General features: G+C 50.6%; 1 protein-coding gene across 1 annotated transcript; it reads left to right on the top strand.

Moving 5' to 3' along the window:
• Window positions 1-11,420: 11,420 nt before the first annotated feature.
• Window positions 11,421-20,464, top strand: TEX261 (testis expressed 261). Its single transcript, XM_010361916.2, has 6 exons — window positions 11,421-11,671; window positions 12,588-12,667; window positions 14,387-14,540; window positions 16,546-16,613; window positions 17,346-17,448; window positions 17,694-20,464. The coding sequence occupies exons 1-6, from the start codon at window positions 11,602-11,604 to the stop codon at window positions 17,807-17,809; spliced, it is 591 nt and encodes a 196-aa protein (XP_010360218.1). The 5' UTR covers window positions 11,421-11,601; the 3' UTR covers window positions 17,810-20,464.
• The last annotated feature ends 399 nt before the right edge of the window (window positions 20,465-20,863 follow it).

The raw sequence follows: 20,863 nt of genomic DNA, 5'->3' as shown, positions 1-20,863 counted from the left end.
CTCTGGGGAGAAGCTGCCTGCTGAGCTTTCACCAACACTGCATATGGGGATGGCAGGGAGACTCAAGAACCTCTCGGGAGATGCAGTTCTGCTGCTGTTGGCTGGCAGAGGTTTGCACTTAGCTTTCTCTTCACTGTCATTACACACACACACACACACCCATACACACACACACACTGCTTGCAGCCAGCCAAGCCAGCAGCCCTAAAATTAGTCACGCATTGATTTTGGTCTCTTACTGGTCTCTGGACGTGGTTTCAGACTCACATCACTGCCACTGCTCACTCCCAGCCCCCTCCCCCTGAAGGTGCATGGAGAGTAATGGTGAGTAAAGACAGGCAGCTTGGGTGGGACAGGCAGTGTGGCTGCCACAGGAAGCTAATCTGGTGTGCTGGGCTCAGAGATTTCAGGTTTGGGATGAAATTAAGAGGTAATCTAGCCTCCCCCATCCCTCTACCATTGACTGGTGCTAAAAGCCACTGTTGGGTGTGTGTGTGTGTGAGAGAGAGAGGGCTGCTGCTCCCATCCAACCTGATTCTCCAAGGACCCTTCTAAGTATGGGCCCCTCACTGACACTGTCTGGAGTGGGGAAGTGGGAAAGTGGGGTGGGAGCATCCACCAGTGCCTGGACTTCTGAGCATCTCCCTCATGCCCGGCTCAATGTTTGGCCAGGGTGTGGTGAGTAGACAAGGGTCTCACAGACTGGTCAGTGAGGCAAGGTGTTAAAGGCCTGGAAAGTCAGATAAGAAGCAGCAGAAGTCACAGGGAGTCAGTGAGTATGTCCGATGAGGACCGTGAATGCTGGGTGCAAACAGGAGGCTAGAGAAGAAAGGGTTAGAATGGACTGGAGCAGTCGGGAAGGCTTCCTGGAGGCGGGGATGTTACCTAGGTCTTGAAAGACAGATAACTGGATAGGCAGAGAGTGTATAAAGGACCTAACCCAGTGCCTGGCAAAAGACATGTCCAACAAATAAATAGGGTCTGTAAGGCTGAGGCCACACCCCACTGACCGTACCCTCTGTCAGGCCTTCCACAGAAGTGAAAATAGCCTTAACTGATGACATTCCACCATTGTGATTTGTTTCTGTCCCACCCTAACTGATCAATGTACTTTGCAATCTCCCCCACCCTTACAAAGGTTCTTTATAATCTCCCCCACCCCCTTAAGAAGGTTCTTTGTAATTCTCCCCACCCTTGAGAATGTACTTTGTGAGATCCACCCCCTGCCCCCAAAACATTGCTCCTACCTCCACCGTCTACCCCAAAATCTGTAAGAACTAATGATAATCCACCACGCTTTGCTGACTCTCTTTTCGGACTCAGCCCGCCTGCACCCAGGTGAAATAAACAGCCTTGTTGCTCACACAAAGCCTGTTTGGTGGTCTCTTCACACGGACATGTGAAACACCTTCCTCGCAAGCATCGGCTAGGGCCTTCTCACTATAGACTGACTTCCTCCGTCATTTCCACATGGCATAAATAGCCACCACAGGGCTCACAAGCTGCCATTGAGATGGTTCAGTGCCACACACTGCACACAGGCCAATCTGGCCTCGCTCAGTTCTGCTCTCCAGTTGTGGGAAAGAACCCATTTAGCCAGCTTGGGTCAAGGATCTCCACCTCTAATGGAGGGAGGGTGACCTGGCAGAAATATGGCTTCAGGGGCCATCCCCATAGGCAGGATAACTCCTGCCCACCTCACGTACCTCTTCATGCCAGGCCCTGTGCTGGGTACTGTGGACACAGAGATGAGGACACTCTATGGCCTGCTCAGGAAATATTTGAGCTGGGCTTTGAGAAATGCGTGGGCGTTTTTCAGGTGGAGAGGTGGGCAGGTGGTAATGGGTGAAGGGGGATTCTGTGTCTGAGGCAAGAACCCCCCCAGAAAGAGAAGACAGCAACCAGCTCTCTCCCCTCTGTCCGGGTGGAGTAGAGAATGCCAAGGCGTGGAGGGACCCTCAAGGAGACCATCCTAACGTGTTGTTTGGATTTGAGATTCACTGTGCATTTTCCTCCTCCTGCCACCGCCCACTGCCCCAGAATCAGACGTCCTTCCTCCAGTGGTTGGGCTGAGGGTGATATGGAGAGTTGTTCTATTTTATGTTTGTTTTTTTAAAAGCAGGGCACACTGCTGCTCTAAACAAAATAGAGGCTCTGCTGGGGAGGCAAAAAGGAAAAGAGGACATTGGACACAAACCCTCAACCTATGGACATGGTCCCCTTGATTGTCAGCATCTGACTGCACAAGACGTGGGGAGAACTGCACCGGGAGGGAAGGACATGCTGCCCAGGAAACACTGGCGAGAGAGGGAGGAGGCTGGCAAAGGGACTGGCACTTGTATCAAATGAAGAATGGCTGTGAAAAGGTGAGACGTGGTCTGGAAGAAGATGGGGGCTGTGTGTGTGCCTGCGTGTGTGTGCGTGTGAGAAACGTGAAGAGTGGACGTGCCGAGGCAGTGTATTTCAGTGGGTAAGCATGTGGATGCTATTGCCAGGAAGACTGGCGACTGGAGTGGCCAACTTGTCCCAGTATGCCAGTGGCTTTCCTGGCTTTAGCACTGAAAGTCCCGTAGTGTCATGAGTATAGTAGTATGGATTGCCCTAGCTGGGACTTGCTAGCTGTTACCTAACTTCTCTGTGCCTCAGATTCCTCCTCTGTAAAATGGATCTAATGGATACCTATTTTGGCTGGGTGGGTGGCTCATGCCTGTAATTCCAGCACTTGGGGAGGCCGATGTAGGCAGATTGCTTGAGCCCCAGGAGTTCAAGACCAGCCTGGGAAACACGGCAAATTCTTGTCTCTACAAAAAAACACAAAAACCAGCCAGGCATGGTGACATACTCTTGTAGTCCCAGCTTCTCGGGAGGCTGAGGTAGGAGAATCACCTGAACCTGGGAATGTCAACGCTGCAGTGAGCCGTGATCCTGCTATGCACTCCAGCCTGGGCGACAGAGCGAGATTCTGTCTCAATACTACTACTACTATCTACTTTATAGAAGTATTATGGTTTAAACAAGAGAGTGTATAAAGAACCTAACCCAGTGCCTGGCAAAAGACATGTCCAACAAATATCACCTATTTATTATAGATTATATTAGATATATAGGCTTTTTCTGGGCAGTCCCAAGTGGGGAAACTGGACCAATCTGTTTAGTGTAAGGAAAAATTTCCTCACAGATCATGGGGTAGTGAATTGCCATGGTGTTCAAATACAGGCTGATGTAGGGTCTGGTTGTAAAGTGGAATGTAGAGCTAGCATCTGCCTGATCCAGAAATTTGTTTGTTTGTTTGTTTGCTTGAGACATGGTCTTGCTCTGTCGCCCCAGCTGGAGAAGTTGCTCAGGCTGGCAGCATTTCTTAGTTCTCTGATACATTCAATGTCGTCTCTTCTCTTTCTTTCTTTCTTTTTTTCTGAGGAGGGGAGCTAGCTTGTCAGAGAGAGCTGCACCTTTTCTTCTCATCAGGAATTCCTGTCATGGGAGGACCCCCTGGAGCTGCTTGGATAAAGACAGAGAGACACGGCAGCAGAGATTCCAGTGATCTGCATTATGCTAATGACAGGAGTGACCGTGAATGGCTCTCTGCTGTCCTGGCTAATGGGGCTGCCTCAGGATAGGAGCTGCTAGCCCAGGGCGGCTGGACTTCCATCAGCCAGCTGCTCACCTCCCTGCACCCCAGGCTGTGGGACTAGAACAGTCCTGTTCAGGGGCTCTGCTGCATGCATGTGCATGCATGTGTGTGTGCGTGTGTGTGTATGCACATGTGTGTGTGTGCTTCCCTCCCCACCCTTTCCTTCTTGTCATTCCCCAGCCCCACCCTTTCACCCCCGCCCCACCCCCTGCCCTTTGTCCTCTAGCAGTTTAGCTGAAGACAACGTTGAGACAATTAACAGTGCCCTTTGAGGACTTGTCACTAGAAAGCTCTTTAACCCAGCCACCTGAGTTAGGGCCCCAGGCATGTGACAGGGATGGAGGAGGGGTGCCAGGGCCGTGTGGCAGCTGCTTGAGTAAGGCACAGACACCGTGTAGAAACCAGGTGGGGAGGCCTAGGTTCCTTGGACATACAGATTATGTGGACATAGCAGGGGTCATTGTTTTTCACTGTAGTTTTTCTCTCACTAGAATTTTGGTCTTGCTAGACGGCTGCAGAACCAAGATCTTAGAGGTGGGGTGCCAAGCAACACACCTGCCAACTACAGGGGCCATCACAGAAAAAATTTCCCCCGGCATGTGGCACCTTAAAGAGGGGACATCGTGTGGTGGATGGCATGTGTTAGGGTGCAGTGGGGCGGGTGGTAACCTTTCTCCTCAGCTCTTCCTACCCCAACACTGCGCTCCTGGGAGGCCTGGAGAGTTGGTGGGGAAGGAGTTCAGGTTGACAGTAAGAGCCACACAGTGGGAGGAGAGGACTAGGCAGAGGGAGGGCCCTGGGCCTCCAGGCCTGTCTCTGCCACGTCTCTCACACAACCATCGTCTGTAGCCAGACCATGCCGGGGCAGCAGGAGCCTCGATGCCAAGGTGGACCCTCTCTACAATTGTGTGTACTGTGTGTGTGTGGCGGGTGGGTGTCTGCTGTGTGTCTCGGGGCCTGCCCACCTGGCCTTCATGAGCCGGATAGTGGGGTCCCCACTGTCTCTCAAAACTCCTTTCCGTAAGCGATGAACCTGTCTTTGGTCCTCGCCAGCTCCTCTGGTTGCCACTAGAGGGCAGCAGCCCACACAGTCCGGCAAGGGGAACTTTGCGGCAGACTCCTGGCCCTACTGCCTGCTACTTCCACCTGTCCGCACCTTCCCAGCCCCTGGGGATGTGCAGGTCCCCACTGTGTGGGTGGACCACTGGGACCACAGATCCTACTAAGGATGTCCTTGGCCTCAGGCATAGTGAATATGTAAGTCTGTTAGAATGAGAAGGGGAGTGGGTGAAGACAGCGGAGGGGACCAAAAGTGACCAGGGGTGGTCAGAGCCAGAACCCTGAGGTGTATTCATTTGTTCCTGCAAGGATAAAGGCACGGGGAGAAGAGGAAAACCCTGGGGGACCAGGCAGCCTGCAGGGAGATGAGGTAGGACCCAGCCCACTGGCCAAATGGCACCTGATGACAAGGCAGGCAGAATCACCATAACTGCAAAGGCAGGTGACTCAACTCAGAAAGACCAGAGAAAACACGTGGACTCCGGAGCCAGCCTGCCCAGGTTTGAGCCCCGGCTGCTTAAAATATTAGCGGTGTGACTTTGGACAAGATATTGAACCTCTAAGTGCCTTGGTTTCTTATCTGTGATGGAGACAGTAATAGTATCGCCTGTGCTAGATGTATGTATTAAATAGGTTAGTACATACAAATCACTTAGAACAGTGTCTGACACAGAGAAAGAACACTATAAATGCTAGCAATTATTGCTTTCTGCACTTCATCTTAGCCAAAAAGCTGAAAAGCAATTTGGTCTTTGTTTTCTCAAGTAGAGATGCCGATTATGTTGAAATAACTAGTTTCCCCTAGAACCCTCTCATGAAATATATGGAATTGGTCCCCCGCCCTACAAACATTTAATGGTGACTTTTTTTTTTCTTTTCTTTTCTTTTTTTCTTGAGATGGAGTTTCGCTCTTGTTGCTCAGGCTGTAGTGCAATGGCGCGATCTTGGCTCACTGCAACCTCTGCTTCCTGGATTCAAGTGATTCTCTTGCCTCAGCCTCCTGAGTACCTGGGATTACAGGCATGTACCACCAAGCCTGGCTAATTTTTTGTATTTTTAGTACAGACGGGGGTTTCTCCATGTTGTTCAGGCTGGTCTCGAACTCCCAACCTCAGGTGATCCACCCGCCTCAGCTTCTCAAAGTGCTGGGATTACAGGCATGAGCCACCGCGACCAGGCCCTTGTGGGGTTTTTTTTTTTTTTTTTGAGACGGAGTCTCGCTCTGTCGCCCAGGCTGGAGTGCAGTGGCCGGATCTCAGCTCACTGCAAGCTCCGCCTCCTGGGTTCACGCCATTCTCCTGCCTCAGCCTCCCAAGTAGCTGGGACTATAGGCGCCCTGCCACCTTGTCCGGCTAGTTTTTTGTATTTTTTAGTAGAGACGGGGTTTCACCGTGTTAGCCAGGATGGTCTCGATCTCCTGACCTTGTGATCCGCCCGTCTCGGCCTCCCAAAGTGCTGGGATTACAGGCTTAAGCCACCGCGCCCGGCCCCTTGTGGGGTTTTTTGGAGACAAGGTCTTACTCTGTCACTCAGGCTGGAGGGCAGTGGTGCAAACATGGCTCACTGCAGGCTTGACCCCCTGGGTTCAAGGGATCCTCCCAACTGAGCCTCTCAAGTAGCTAGGACCACAAGTGTATGCCACCATGCCCAACTAATTTTTTTTTATTTCTTGTAGAGATGGGGTCCCACTATGTTGCCCAAGCTAGTCTTGAACTCCTGGGCTCAAGCAATCCTCCTGCCTCGGTGCCCAAATTGCTGGGATTACAGATGTGAGCCACCATGCCCAGCCACCTGTCAATATACAAATCAACAAACTGGTCAGTCACCTTTGAACTTCCAAACCCTTTCACTCCTGAAATGAGTACCTTGAATTGAGTGTGGTGGCCCTGCTATCCTTTCTTCCCTCCTTCAGGAAAGGCCTGGGTTTGCTCCCCTGGTGACTCCTTCCCTAAACACAGCCTGAGGACCCTCCCTGAGCCCCGCCCTGTCCTGTTGGGTCAGGTGGAGCTGACTTCTCACCACTTTCAGGAAATGGTGGCTTCTCTCTTCCTGCTGTTGGAGGAAATTCGAATCCTCAGCCTTACCTCTCTCAGGCTACTTTTGGCTTTAAAACTGTGGGGAAGTGAAAGTGCCCAGCCCTGGAAAAACAAGACTGGTGCAAAGGTAAAAGCACCTAACTTTTTGGGGCCTCCAGTTTCCCTTATCTACAATTCTGGAGAGGGATGGGGGATATTTTTATAGTTTCCTCCTTCCCTGGGTAGATGTTTAGGAAAAAAAAAAGACCAATTGAGACTTTACTGGTTGGGTATGGTGGCTTATGCTTGTAATTCCAGCACTTTGGGAGGCTGTGGCAGGTGGATCACTTGAGGCCAGCCAGGCCATCATGGTGAAACTCCATCTCTACTAAAAATACAAAAATTATCTGGGCGTGGTGGCGAATGCCTGTAATCCCAGCTGCTTGGGAGGCTGAGGCAGGAGAATCGCTTGAACCTAGGAAGCGGAGGTTGCAGTGAGCTGAGATCGTGCCACTGCACTCCAGCCTGGGCAACAGAGCAAGACTCTGTGTCAAATAAGTAAATAAATAAGAGAGGCGGGGAGAGAGAGAGAGAGACACTTTACTGTGCCTCTACTCACTGATGCTTCTGTGTCTCCAATACAAACTCCTCAGCAGAAATGATCTGGACATGAAGCCCCCCTATTGGAACAATCAGGGATGACCACGTCCCATGACCCAAGGTTAGCAAACTTACCAGTAAGGCACCATTCAGTGGTTTTTCCTCACATAGGGACTGGGTAACAACAGGAAATTAGAGACATCCTAGCAGGTCCATCATATTATGAACATTTTAATTTTAAACTTCATTTATGAATAGGTAACACCTTTCCATATCTTTACATAGTTCAATGTTTTAAGGATATAAAAAGACATAGAGTGGGAATGCCGTTTCCTACTCTCAAACCCCACCCCTTCTCTTCCTAGGAAGCAAGCAATATTACTGTTTTCTAATGTATCCTTCCAGAGATAGTTTATAGAAAAAATGTGTAGCCTGGGTGATGTGGCTCATGCCTGTATTCCCATAGTACTACTTTGGGAGGCTGTGGCAGGAGCATTGCTTGAGCCCAGGAGTTCAAGACCAGCCTGGACAGCATAGTGAGACCTCATCTGTACAAAAAATAAAAATAAAAAAATCAGCCAGGTGTTATGGCATGCACTTGTAGTCCCAACTACTTGAGAGGCTGAGGTGGGAGGATCTCTTGAACCCTGGGGGTCAAGGGTACAGTGAGCCATGATCTTGTCACTGTGCTGCAGCCTGGGTAACAGAGTGATACCCTGTCCCTCCTTGTAAAAAATGTGTATATAGATTCTTTCTCCCCATTCTTTTGCCTTTTTTTCAAAAATAGTCCTATATAGGTACATAAAGAACACCCTCATTGGCTTTTAGGGCTTGGTTTTATGATGTACCAAAATATACTTAACCAGTTTCCTGTCAATGAACACTTAGGTTGTTCTCAGTCTCCTACAGTGCTGCAGTGAAAAGCCTTGTAAATAAGCATATGGTGAGGCCGGGTGCAGTGGCTCATACTTGTAATCCCAGCACTTTGGGAGGCCAAGGTGGGTGGATTACTTGAGGTCAGGAGTTCAAGACCAGCCTGGCCAACATGGCGAAATCCCATCTCTACAAAAATACAAAAATTAGCTGGGTGTGGTGGCAAGCACCTGTAATCCCAACTGCTCGGGAGACTGGGGCAGGAGAATCTATTGAACCCAGGAGGCAGAGGTTGCAGTGAGCTGAAATCATGTCACTGCACTCCAGCCTGGGCAACAGAACAAGACTCTATCTCAAAAAAGAAAAAAAAAAAAAAGCATATAGCCTTTAAGGTCTCACTCTGTCACCCAGGCTGGAGTGCAGTGGTGTGATCCTGGCTCACTGCAACCTTGAATTCCCAGGCTCAAGCAATCTCCCACCTCAGACTCCTGAGTAGCCAGGACTACAGGCACTATTGCACCTGCATAATTTCTAAATTTTTTGTAGAGATGGGGTCTCACTTTGTTGTCTAGGTCAATCTTGAACTCCTAGGCTCAAGTAATCCTCCTGCCTAGGCCTCCCAAAGTGCTAGGATTATAGGTGTGAGCCACCCCACCATACCCCATATACATATCTCTCAGGCATTCTTAACTGGGGGTCCAGGAACCCCTTAGAAGTCAGCAGGTATAGAATTTAGGGAGACAAATTCAAGAAGCCTGAAAACTTGGAAGGAGAAAAGTTTCTATTTTTATCTATAACTCTCTCATATGATTAATGATATCTTAAAATATCATTTATACTAACTCCTACTTTGTCATTGTGATAGGTAGTTATTAGATTTTGTAATAGGTCTGCTTATGTCATATATTAATAAAGAAGCACAGAAATTACAGAATACATTTGGTTTTCTAAAAATATTTTAATACTTGCATTTCAATATAATTGGTTTGCTTTGTAATCTTTCTTTTGTTTTTGTTTTTTGTTGTTTTTTTTTTTTGTTGTTGTTTTTGAGACGGAGTCTCGCTCTGTCTCCCAGGCTGGAGTGCAGTGGTGCAATCTTGGCTCACTGCAAGCTCCGCCTCCTGGGTTCACGCCATTCTCCTGCCTCAGCCTCCCAAGTAGCTGGGACTACAGGCGCCTGCCACCACGCCCGGCTAATTTTTTTTTTTTTTTTTGTATTTTTTAGTGGAGACAGGGTTTCACCGGGTTAGCCAGGATGGTCTCGATCTCCTGACCTTGTGATCCACCCGCCTCGGCCTCCCAAAGTGCTGGGATTACAGGCGTGAGCCACCGTGCCCGGCAACTGTAATCTTTTTTTTTTTTTTTTTTTTTGAGACAGGTTTTCATTCTGTCATCCCAGCTGCAATGCAGTGGCCCAATCATAGCTCACTGCCGTCGCCATCTCCTGGACTCAAGTAATCCTCCTGCCTCAGCCCAGAGTAACTGGGACTACAGGTACACACCACCATGCCTGGCCATTTTAAAATTTTTTGTTGCCCAGGCTGGTCTTGAACTCCTGGCCTCAAGTGATTCTCTGACCTCAGCCTCCCAAAGTGCTAGGATTACAGGCATGAGCCACTGTGCCCAGCCTGCTTTGTAATCTTTTTTTTTTTTTTTTTTTTTTTGTCTTGAGACGGAGTCTCGCTCTGTAGCCCAGGCTGGAGTGCAGTGATGCAATCTCGGCTCACTGCAAGCTCCACCTCCCGAGTTCACGCTATTCTCCTGCCTCAGCCTCCTGAGTAGCTGGGACTACAGGCGCCCGCCACCGCGCCTGGCTAATTTTTTGTATTTTTAGTAGAGACGGGTTTCACCGTATTAGCAAGGGTGGGCTTTGTAATCTTACGTATTTTTTTTTTTTTGGAGGGGGGGAGTTACGCATAACATAAAATTTACCATTTTAACCATTTTTTACATATACAATTCAGTGACATTAAGCACATTCACACTGTTGTGATGCCATCAGCACCAACCATCTCCAGAACTTTTTCATCTTCCCAAACTGAAACCCTGTATCCATTAAAAAGTAACTCCCTGTTCTTTGTCCCCCAGACCCTGGCAAGCACCATTTAACTTTCTGTCTATGATTTTGACTACTCTGGGTACCTCATATAAGTGGAATCATACAATGTGTGTCCTTTCCTATTTGGCTTATTTTCACTTAGCTTATTTCACTCATGCCTTCAGGGTTCATTGATGTTGTAGCATGTGTCAGAATTTCACTTCATTTTAACGCTAGATAATATTCCATTGTATGTTTATAGCACTTTATGTCTATCTTTTTGTCAGCCGATGGACATTTGGGTTGCCTCCCTCTTCTGACCATTGTAAATAATGCTACGAATACTGGTGTACAAATGTCTCTGCTTTCTCAGTTCTTTTGGGTATGTACCCAGAAGTAGAATTGCTAAATCATATGGTAATTTTTTTTTAGGAATATGTATTTTTATGCATGAAAAATATGAGTCTGAAATAAGCCTACTGGACTCTTGTTCTACATACTTTATTTTGCATGCCTGTCTCAGCCACTACATGGGAGACTTGTTCACAAGAACTAACCTGTTCCAGGTGCCCCTCAGGAACCCTTCCAAAGGTGTAGTAAATGCATCCAGCGCCTAGCGCCCTGCGTGCCCGGCATGGGGTGAGGTGCAGGAGATACAAAGGTGCAGAACGTACCCCAAAAGAACAGCCTAGAGGGGAATTAGGCCTGAGGATGACCGATTAAAATCACTCCAACTCCTGATTGTGCCGCTTCCTAGGTGCATGACCCAGGGAAACTTCCTTTGGTCTTCCCCATCCATAAAATGATTGACATCATCTGCTCAGATTTCCAACAAGAACACACCTCGCCTTTATCACAGAGCGTGGCATATATTAGGAATTTCAATAATTTTGTCCCTGTCACCTGCGATAGCAAGAGACAGATTTGTCCGCAACCTGCCGGGAGGCAGGTTCTGGGGAGGTTACTGGGGCGCTGTCGGGCTGCCCTGTCCGGCCCAGGACCACCTCCAGGGTGGTGCGGGAGTGCACAAGGTGGGGCTGGAGGCTGCACTCCGAACCCCAGTATGGGCGCTTGGTCTCCGCCCCTGGGGACCGTCCCGCCTCCCCTCGGCTGCTGCAGTCTGCATTCATTCCGCTCAGAGGAGCGGGGGATCCTGGTGGTCGGAGAACGCGGGGCAGCGGCGGTTGGCCCTCCTCTCCGGAGGGCGGCGCTAGCGCGGGCCTGGCCCCGGGCTGCACTCGAGCCGAGCTCCTCTCGGCGGCGGCGCACCGTCGTCCTGCGGTCCGCGGGGCGGGGACGCGGCGGCAGCGGCGGTGGCTCTGTGTCGCCGGAGCCGAAGCGCGCAGGCCCGTCCCGGCGGCCGGGGAGCGGGCGGGTGGGGCGCCATGTGGTTTATGTACCTGCTGAGCTGGCTGTCGCTCTTCATCCAGGTGGCCTTCATCACGCTGGCCGTCGGTGAGACTGCACGACCCCGCCCCGCGCGGGCTCGCGCCTCGGCATCGGTGCTCGTTGGGGGTCGCATCGCGGGGGTTTCAGAGCCACTCGTGGGGCCATTGCCCGGTGCTCCTGGCCTTCGCCGTCCCAATCCCATCCCGCCTGATCCTGCCCCTCCTGTCGAGCCTGGCAGCCCGGCCTGACCGCCTGGCCTGACCGCGGCTTCTTCCAGGTGTCACAAAGTCCGCTTCGGCAGTGCCGGGGAAAGGGTGGCCCGAATGCCCCGCCCGCGCCTGCGGACCACTAACCACTCTTCGCTGGCCTGCGGCGCGGAACTTTTCCCCAACGCCCACCGCCGCCTTTGCGCCTCTGGCCCTTCATACTTGCTGCTCTCTCCACCTTTGACACTTCCCCTCTGGCTAGTTCCCATTCGGCCTCAGTTGAGATGTCATCTTCTCCGGGAAGTCCACAGGGGTTGATGGTCCAGCAGCGCGCTGTCCTTTTCCTAAAGTAGTAGTTCTCACACTGAACTCGTCCGTCTGTCTCCCCCTACTGTTCCCCTTCCCTTTCCTAAGCTGGGTCGGGGAGGACCCTTGTCTGTCTTGTTCAGCTGTATCCTCAGCCCAAGGACCTGGCTCATGCCAAGTGCCCAGCAGGTGTTTATTGAATACTCGAAATTCCGTTTTCTGAACCAGAGGTTAGCATTGCACTGAGGCATCAAATGCAGACTTTCATTGATTTTTATGAGATTTCTCCTTAGTTGCCCTTAAAAAGTTTTACTTCTGCAGACTTGGAAGGGCAACATATGGGATGTTTGGTTTGTTCTTGACCTTCTGGGGTCTATAAAGGGTGGATGGGGACTGGGCTGCAGGGAGAGGGGTGACCAGGATGGTGGGAATGACCCTGGCTGATAGTCTCCCTGCCTCCCACCCTGCAGCGGCTGGACTCTATTACCTGGCAGAACTGATAGAAGAATACACAGTGGCCACCAGCAGGATCATAAAATACATGATCTGGGTAAGTGGCATCTTTCTCCAGGAGTCCTCCTCACTTTTTACCCTGCCTCAAAAGCAGGAAGTGGGGAGAGTTTGGCATGAATGATGAGACCTGTGTCTCTGCTGTTTCCTGAGCATACACTCTTACCTCCTTGCCCTGAACGCTGTCTTTTGGGTCTGCACTCCTGGGCCCAGATCTTCCCTGGCCTCCTTCCCCAAGTGGCATTGTTTCACTGCAGGCCTTGTCCTCTAGTCCTTAAGGTGACAGCTAAGTGTACATTCTCTGTTGACAAGACCATGGATTTGACTTTGCTTAGCTGTTTCTTACTGTCTTTAGCCCTTTGCTCTGCTCACAGCATTTAAAACTTAGAGGAGCCATAAGACAGTTTTGAGTATGTGTTCGTTGCCATCTTTCTAATCGGATCAAGTGATTTGTCCTAAGAGCGGCACAGCTTCGCTGGTCTCGCCCTCCCCTGCCCTCATGGGAGACTTCTCTTACTGAAGACACTGTCCTTGCCACTGATGTCAAAGCCATAGGGGTGACTGCTGGTGGACAGACTTCCTTAAGCTGCAGGAAAGGCTGGGGGTAGGGTGCTATTGGCGGGAAAGCATCCACAGCCCCTCAGGTTGCCTGGTATCAGCAGCCACTTGCACTCTGGCCATGGCCTGAGGTTGGGAGTTCACAGTGGAGACAAGACTATAGCCCTCAGCTCTGGTCCAGAGGCCCAGCTTGTGGGTGTTGGCGCAGGAATTAGCCCTTCATGCAGCCAACTGTCATTTGCTAAGCACTGACAACTGTAGGTCCTTATAAGTAGTGTTTTTCATACTGTAGGCATGATTCATTATTTGGCTGTATAGTTAATTCAGTAGGTCACAATCAGCATTTTTTAAAAAAAGGAACATAAATAGAATTGAAATTTGAGCTTTGATCATATATATGTATATATGTGTTGGGGTCACGGTGTAAAATGTTTTTCTTTTTCTTTTTTTGAGAGATGGAGTTTCACTCTTATTGCCCAGGCTGCAGTGCAGTGGCGCAGTCTTGGCTCACCGCAACCTCCGCCTCCTGGGTTCAAGTGATTCTTCTCCCTCAGCCTCCCGAGTACCTGGGATTATAGGCATGTGCCACCATGCCTGACTAATTTTGTATTTTTAGTAGAGACGGGATTTCTCCATGTTGATCAGGCTGGTCTTGAACTCCCAACTTCAGGTGATCTGCCTGCGCCTTGGCCTCCCAAAGTGCCAGGATTACAGGCGTGAGCCACCTGCCCCTGGCAAATGTTTTTCTTACTGTGGGTTGCTGTCAAAAAGTTTGAGAAATGGCCTAGGTGCGGTGGCTCACACCTGTAATCTCAGCACTTTGGGAGGTCATCAGAAGTTCGAGACCAGCCTGGCCAACATGGTGAAACCCGGTCCATACTAAAGACACAAAAATTAGCTGGGTGTGGTGGTGCATGCCTGTAGTCCCAACTACTCAGGAGGCTGAGGCAGGAGAATTGCTTGAGTCCAGGAGAACGCACCACTGCACTCCAGCCTGGGTGACAGAGTAAGACTCCATCTCAAAAAAAAAAAAAAAAAAAGTTGCCTTTGGGAGCAGAGAATCTAGTTGGGGAGGCCAGACCTGTGAAATGAGGAGATTGAAGCATGAACCTAACACTGCCCAGAGCCGGCTGGGGGTTGGTGAGTCCAGGCAGGTTTCCTGGAAGAAGCGCCCTGCATTGTCTGCCTCTGCTTGTTTCAGTTCTCCACCGCTGTACTGATCGGCCTCTACATCTTTGAGCGCTTCCCCACCGGCATGATTGGAGTGGGCCTATTCACCAACCTCGTCTACTTTGGCCTCCTCCAGACCTTCCCCTTCATCATGCTGACCTCGCCTAACTTCATCCTGTCATGTGGTGAGAGGGGACAGAGTTGGGGAGGCCCCTGAAGTGGTTGGGTGTGCCCATCTCCGTCCTGGGCACTAAAGGGGATACAGAAACAGGAATCCAACTGTTGAAGTCCTCCAGGAATCCAGGCTAATTGGGAAGATGCGGTTCTTACTGCTGAGGACTCTAGAGCCCACCTTGGCTCTAGTGAATAGAATATGTTGGGGCTAGAGGCTCAGACAGGGAGAGCTTTCCCAGAGAGGTAAGTTTGAAGGAGAGTTTGGGAAAAAGGAGGTTGTGGATTGGCTGAGGCAGGGCCCCCAGCTGAGCAGTTCCAGCCTCAAAAAAACCACTTGGCCAGAAAAAGCTGAAAGCCCTTCCGGTAGGCAGGCAGGCAGGCAGGCAGGCAGCTCTCCGTCCAGTCCTCTGACCCAAAGTCACGGTTAGGACTGGAGCCTCGTGGGGCTGTGAGCGCCCTGCAGACTCTGGCCTGGTGTGAACGCCTCCTGGCAGCTGCAGCTTCTCATCTCATTCTCACTGGTTGCCACTGCCTCGGGCTTGAGCCTGGATATGGAGGACCCGTCTTCTTGGCGTTGCCCTGCCACCACTTTCTGACCCTGGGGAATCGTTGGCCCTCTCTGGGCCTTAGCTTCTCCATCTGTTCAGAGAGGATGTTTCTGAAAGAACTGTTGGGAGACTCAGTGGACATACAGTAGGTGCGTATAGATATTTACAGATGTTCCTGGAAAAGGCTTCGGAAAGTATTTTGGTTGCCAAGATTACCATTGCTCCTGTTCATCATTACTGGCTACCCTAGCTTTCAGTCAGGGTATCAGATGGAGTTAGGGGTTCTTTTAGAGTGACTTTTCTATTTCTGTGAGAGACCCTGGAGAGTGAATATTATCCATACAAAGGGCATATTGTGAAAGCCAAAACTGGTTCCTTCCTTGGATGTTGGTGTGATTTCACCAAAGAATTTGTTCAGCAGAGGTTTGTTTAGGGAGCTCTTCCATGGAGACCAGGTGCCTCCGTCCTAGGGAAGAAGTCCTGTCCCCAGCCCCTCAGCAGCAGACTCCCCTGACTTCATTCCCTTGATCTGCCTTTTGATGCCTAAAAGAGTTTTTCCAAAAGATCTTGTGGGCACCAGGCACTATCCTACCTCCCATTATCTCTTAGCCCTAGCGTGTGGCTAGGCATAGCAGAACTGTAGTCTTTGCCTTAGAATGGGAGAGGCAGGAGAGAAGAAAGGAGACATGGGAATTGCTGTGAGGTGTGTATGAGGGGACAGTTTCAGGCAACATGTTCTTTCTGGTGCCTGCCCGTCACCTCACCATGGGAACAGTCAGGGATGAGTGTCTCTTGAGCAGCCTGTGTCTAGGATATGCACACGTGCCCTCTTTTATAAACTCAGTTGCACACCAAGGAGGGGTGGCTGTGTGTGTGTGTGTGTCCAGAACGTATCAGTTCACACCAGTATGCCTTACCTGGGGACAGGATGGGGAAGGACCCCCTCCCGCAGGATGTTGAGGAACCTGAAGACCTGCACCTCAAAGCATCTAGCAAGTCGTGCCCTTTTTTATTCCTGAGGAGTGAGAGCCTTTTTATTTGAGCAGGACTTCTCCCTGCTGCCCAGTTTGGAATAGAGCCTCTTAGGGGCATCTAGTCTGCACACCCATGATTTCTCCCCACGTGTCACTGTGGGAGAGCTTTCTTTAGCACTCACATCCTCTAAAAACGAGGTTCATTATCAAGATACTTTGGATTATGTAACATAGAAGTCTCATTTTTATAACATGCAAAGAGCTTTGTTACCTTCTAATTTTACTTGGAATGCCCTGTGCAGTGGGCAGGTTGAGGCTCCTTCTCCCATTGTAGCAGATGGGAGACAGTTCTAGGCAGTAGCCTACTCTGAGTTGAGTGTAAAGTCAGGCCTAAGACTCCATGGAGGCTCCCAACTTCTGAGAGCCTTTTGAAGTTAAAAGTACAGCTTTCTGTTATTCCCCTTAAACTGACTGACTCTTCATTCCCTCAACAGGACTAGTGGTGGTGAATCATTACCTAGCATTTCAGTTTTTTGCAGAAGAATATTACCCCTTCTCAGAGGTAAGAGGTGTCCAGCACATTCAGCTGTTAACAGGGACAGGGTAGTAAAAGGGAACTTGCATGGTTTACTTTGTGAACTTAGCTATGATTTGAAACTGAATCTGTTCAAGGATTACATGTTTGAAAAAAAACAAAACATAGAGGGTTTGAGAAAGCAGTGTGGATGGGGACAGAATGTGCCCCTTTGGCCGAGGTGGGGAGGACACTGCTCTTCCTCAGTGAGTCCTTTGGGTCCCCCTGGAGGGGTCATCCTGAGGTCAGGAAGGGGCACTAGGGTGACCTTCTCTGACACAGTCCTTACAGGGCTGGGATGGAATGCACCCCTGAGCCCCAGCTTTTCTCAGTGGCTGCCAAGGTTTTCTTCTCTCACGATTTCTCCACACCCTCCTGCTCCAGTTTGAACCTCTGGGAAAAGCAAGGTCACTTCTTTGGGGAGTGTGGGTCAGTCAGTCATGGCTTAGGACTTCGTCTGCCCCCTTCAGTCCAGGGGAGTTACTTGTCCTAGTGACCAAGATGTGGGGCTTGTGGCCACATTCAGTCATCTTCAGCCTCCACCTTTCCCCACAGAAGGATTTCCATGTCTGAGGGTGGCGTTCCCTGCTTCCCAGGCCTGGGCCCCCTTTGGAGATCAGGTGTGGCCCTCTGTGCACTCTTGACCAACACGCAATGACCACACCCAGCCCACTCTTGGCACCTCTGGGGCACCCTCTTCTCAGTCTCTCTTGTTGCCAGGTCCTGGCCTATTTCACTTTCTGCCTGTGGATTATTCCGTTTGCGTTTTTTGTGTCACTTTCGGCTGGGGAGAATGTCCTGCCCTCTACCATGCAGCCAGGAGGTGAGAAGGGATTTGTAAGGGGCCGAGGTGGGAGCAAGCCAGCAAGGCCTGGGTTGGCACGGGTCCACTGAGGGAACCGGATTCCAGCCCTGTGTTGGAGACACCTGGGCTCGGGGTTGGGAGAGCCGTATTCACACACACGCTCACACACACTTTCTCTCTCTCTCTCTCTCTCTCTCTCTCTCTCTCTCTCTCTCTCTCTCTCTCTCTCTCTCTCTCTCATATTCTTGCCTGTGTCTCCACAGATGATGTCGTCTCCAATTATTTCACCAAAGGCAAGCGGGGCAAACGCTTAGGGATCCTGGTTGTCTTCTCCTTCATCAAAGAGGCCATTCTACCCAGTCGTCAGAAGATATACTGACCCTGATGCGGGCAGGATGTGGGGGCAAGATCAGAAGAGTCAGGCCCCTGGGCCTCTATGCCAGGTGGGGACCAGAAGTCAGGAAGGCACCTACCACCTGCCCTGGCTTTTCTCCCCTCAACTCTGAAGCCCCATCCCCACCCTCCTTGGGGGGCTCAGCTTGGCTCAGATCTGATGCTGCAAGAGGCTGTAACCTCAAAGGGCACCAAGGAGGGTGGCAGAGCCTGCTTAGCCAGGAGGCTGAGATCCCTCAGCCCGCCCCTGTCCCTTCCAAGGTGGGTCAGGAGGTTCTGGCCCAGCTGGGTCAGGCAGGGCAGGGTCTGTGAAGCTGAAGAGCAGATGGTGACAAGTTCTCTGGGCAGGTGGCCATGGGGAGGGGCCATGGCTTGGCATGTCCAACAGAAATAGTTTTTGCTGTTGAACTGTGATTTCTCTCCAAGTACGGATTTCCGTTTGAATAAAGCTTCTAGGTGGCACTGTTTGCCTTAATACCCTGACAGTTCATCTTCCTTTCTTCCTGCTAATCTTCTGCCCTGGACTGGACTCACTTTTCTGCTCCAGGGACTCCTTTTCTGGGTCTGGGTCTTGCCCTTCCCAAGGGACTGTTCTTGTGGCCCTTAATGGGAAGGGGGCAGGGGTGAGGAACTGAGCCTGCTCAAGGAGTGGGAAGTGGGGCTATAGGCAGCCTCTCTGATGTACTCTCTTCCATCTCTTTCCCCAAGGCTCCATGACTGTCAAACTGGGAGTAGGAGAGGGGACAATTTAGGACTGGGCTAGATTTTCAGAAGAACATCTACAATATCCTATTTATAAATCTTCCTCTGGGAAAAGGAGTGGTTTCTGGCTGAATACTATCTTAGGCTCAAGGAGAAACGAAATAAAAATTAGCTTCCAGGCAGCCTGTTTTTAAAGAAATGGGACTAATGGGAGAAGCTGTTTGTCACTCTAAGAGCATCCAAGGCCTGGCCCTCTTCTGTGCACTCTTGGCTCCTGGGGAGATATATCTGCCTTCTAAGAAGGCAGGCCAGGTCTTGGGCACAGACCTGCATTTGTTGACCTTATACTCCAACTACAGTGCCTTGCAAGTGCTCAACAGTACATATTGGAATGAAGTCCCCGTGAGAGCCATTTCTGGCCATGTTCTATACCTCAAAGTGAGGCCGGCAGGTACAGAGACAAACTGTACACATGTGATACCTTTAAGCCACTGGAAAAACCCCTGTGCTTGAAAATATTTCCTCTATATCATGCCTGAAGTTCCATCATAGCCCTTCATTTCCTTGGCTTTAGCATTTACCTTCTCTTAAGAATACCAGCTTTCCCCTTTCCCCGAGAGGAAGAGCACATGTTGGTCTTCACTCAGCGTGAACGAGATTGCCAGGCCCTTTTCTCCTATACAGACCAGAATAGACAAGGCAGGGGACACTGGCGGCCTGCGTTATCCTCCCATTGGACTGATAGCTGGCCCTACTCTCCTCCCTCTGCTGCTTGGTTCTTCACCTTGATGATGAGGCTTCGCCCCCTCCGTTCTACTGTCAGTGTTCTCCCAGAGGTTGCTAAATCCAGCAGACCCCTTTCCTATCTTACTAGATCTGGGCAGCCTTTGACATGGCTGATCACCCCTTGCTTCTTAGATGACACTTCCCTGGCACCTCTGTGGCTAGTTGTCCTCCTACCTCTCTGGCTGTTCCTTTCAGGCTTCTGTGCAGGCTTCTCCACTTGCCCACGCACAGTAGGGTCTTTCAGGGTTCTGCTGTGGGCTCTCTGAGGAAGCCTATCCATCTGGATGGTTTCAAGGACTGTGAGGAATTTAGTGTTGACCTCCAGCCCCAACATCCTTCCTGATCACCTGAATCACAGTTTTGCTGCCTTTTGTGTGCACAGGCAATTCAGGTCCACGGCCCAGATGGTACTTGCTGTCTTCTGTGAACCTGTCCCTTCTGGGTACTTCCCTTGGCCCCAAGATCACTCAGGAGCCAGACAGGAAACTTCGTCTATTCCTGTTTTCGTTTTCTGCCCACCACATCCAATCTCGCAAAACGGTCAGGTCTACCTTAACATCTTGATTTGAGCCACTCCCACTGTCACCATCTTTCACCTGGATTATCGTGACAGCCTCCTACTGCTTCTCTATCCCGTAGCCAGAGCTGTCTTCCTAAAATGCGTTGCATAGCTGATTAAGTCACTCTCTGGCCTAAAACCTTCCATGGCTCCCTGCTGCCCTCAGGATAAAATCTGGACCCCTCAGCATGGCTTGTGAGACTCATGGTGTCCTGGTCCCTGCTCACCTCTCTGGTCTCATCACTTGTCTTCTTGCATTCTGGGTCCCAGCCTCCTGTATCCAGAGATGCAGTGGCTCTCCCTTGCCACTCTGATTCCTCCTTTCTTTTGGTCACAGAGAAAGGGTACTTTCTCTGTCAAATCTCAACTTAGACTTGACTTCCTCCGAGGAGCTTTGACTATACCCTCTCCTCCTGACCCCCACCTTGGCATACTTCACAGATCACTCTGGGCTTACTTGCCTGCCTAATGGTCATCTCCCCACTAGACTGTAAGCTCCTTGAGGGCAAGGATTGTGCTGGAATTTTTGTATTAACAGTGCCTGGCTTGATGCCTGGCACCTAGAAAGCACTCAATAAATGTTTGTTTAATGAATGAATTGTAGTGATGTGTACAAAGGGATACAGGGGAGCCAGTTAACTTCCTGGAGGAAGTACAAGTACTTTCATAGACTGGGATGGAAACCACACATCCCTCCCCTCCCTGGATGTGCTGCCCATGCCTCCCTGAACTGCTGGGAATAAGAACCTCAGTGGCTGCTGGGAATAAGGATGGCAGCCCAGAGTAGCAGGGAAGCCCGTGCCAGGGGGACATATTAGCTGTCCTCCACCCCATTCTGGGTCTCAGCTTAGAGCCTGCAGCAGGAAGGGCTTAATCTGAACAAGAAACAGAATTTCCCAGTGGGTCCTTCCATCCTGGAAGCCTGGGCCCTTTGGCGTGGGAGGGCAGTGGGGGTGCCAAAATGTGACAACTTTTACAATGCCAAGGTGAAGG

The sequence above is a fragment of the Rhinopithecus roxellana genome, chromosome 17, assembly GCF_007565055.1.
Source record: "Rhinopithecus roxellana isolate Shanxi Qingling chromosome 17, ASM756505v1, whole genome shotgun sequence".
Lineage (NCBI taxonomy): Eukaryota > Metazoa > Chordata > Mammalia > Primates > Cercopithecidae > Rhinopithecus > Rhinopithecus roxellana.
This window is presented reverse-complemented; position numbering and strand designations above follow the sequence as displayed.

What these genes read in the sequence shown, in the direction of transcription:
- TEX261 (XM_010361916.2), top strand. Translation starts at nt 11,602, where the DNA reads ATGTGGTTTATGTACCTGCTGAGCTGGCTGTCGCTCTTCATCCAGGTG. An exon ending in CTTCATCACGCTGGCCGTCG is followed by an intron (nt 11,672 to 12,587) that starts GTGAGACTGCAC and finishes CCCACCCTGCAG; the next exon opens with CGGCTGGACTCTATTACCTG. An exon ending in CTCTACCATGCAGCCAGGAG is followed by an intron (nt 17,449 to 17,693) that starts GTGAGAAGGGAT and finishes GTGTCTCCACAG; the next exon opens with ATGATGTCGTCTCCAATTAT.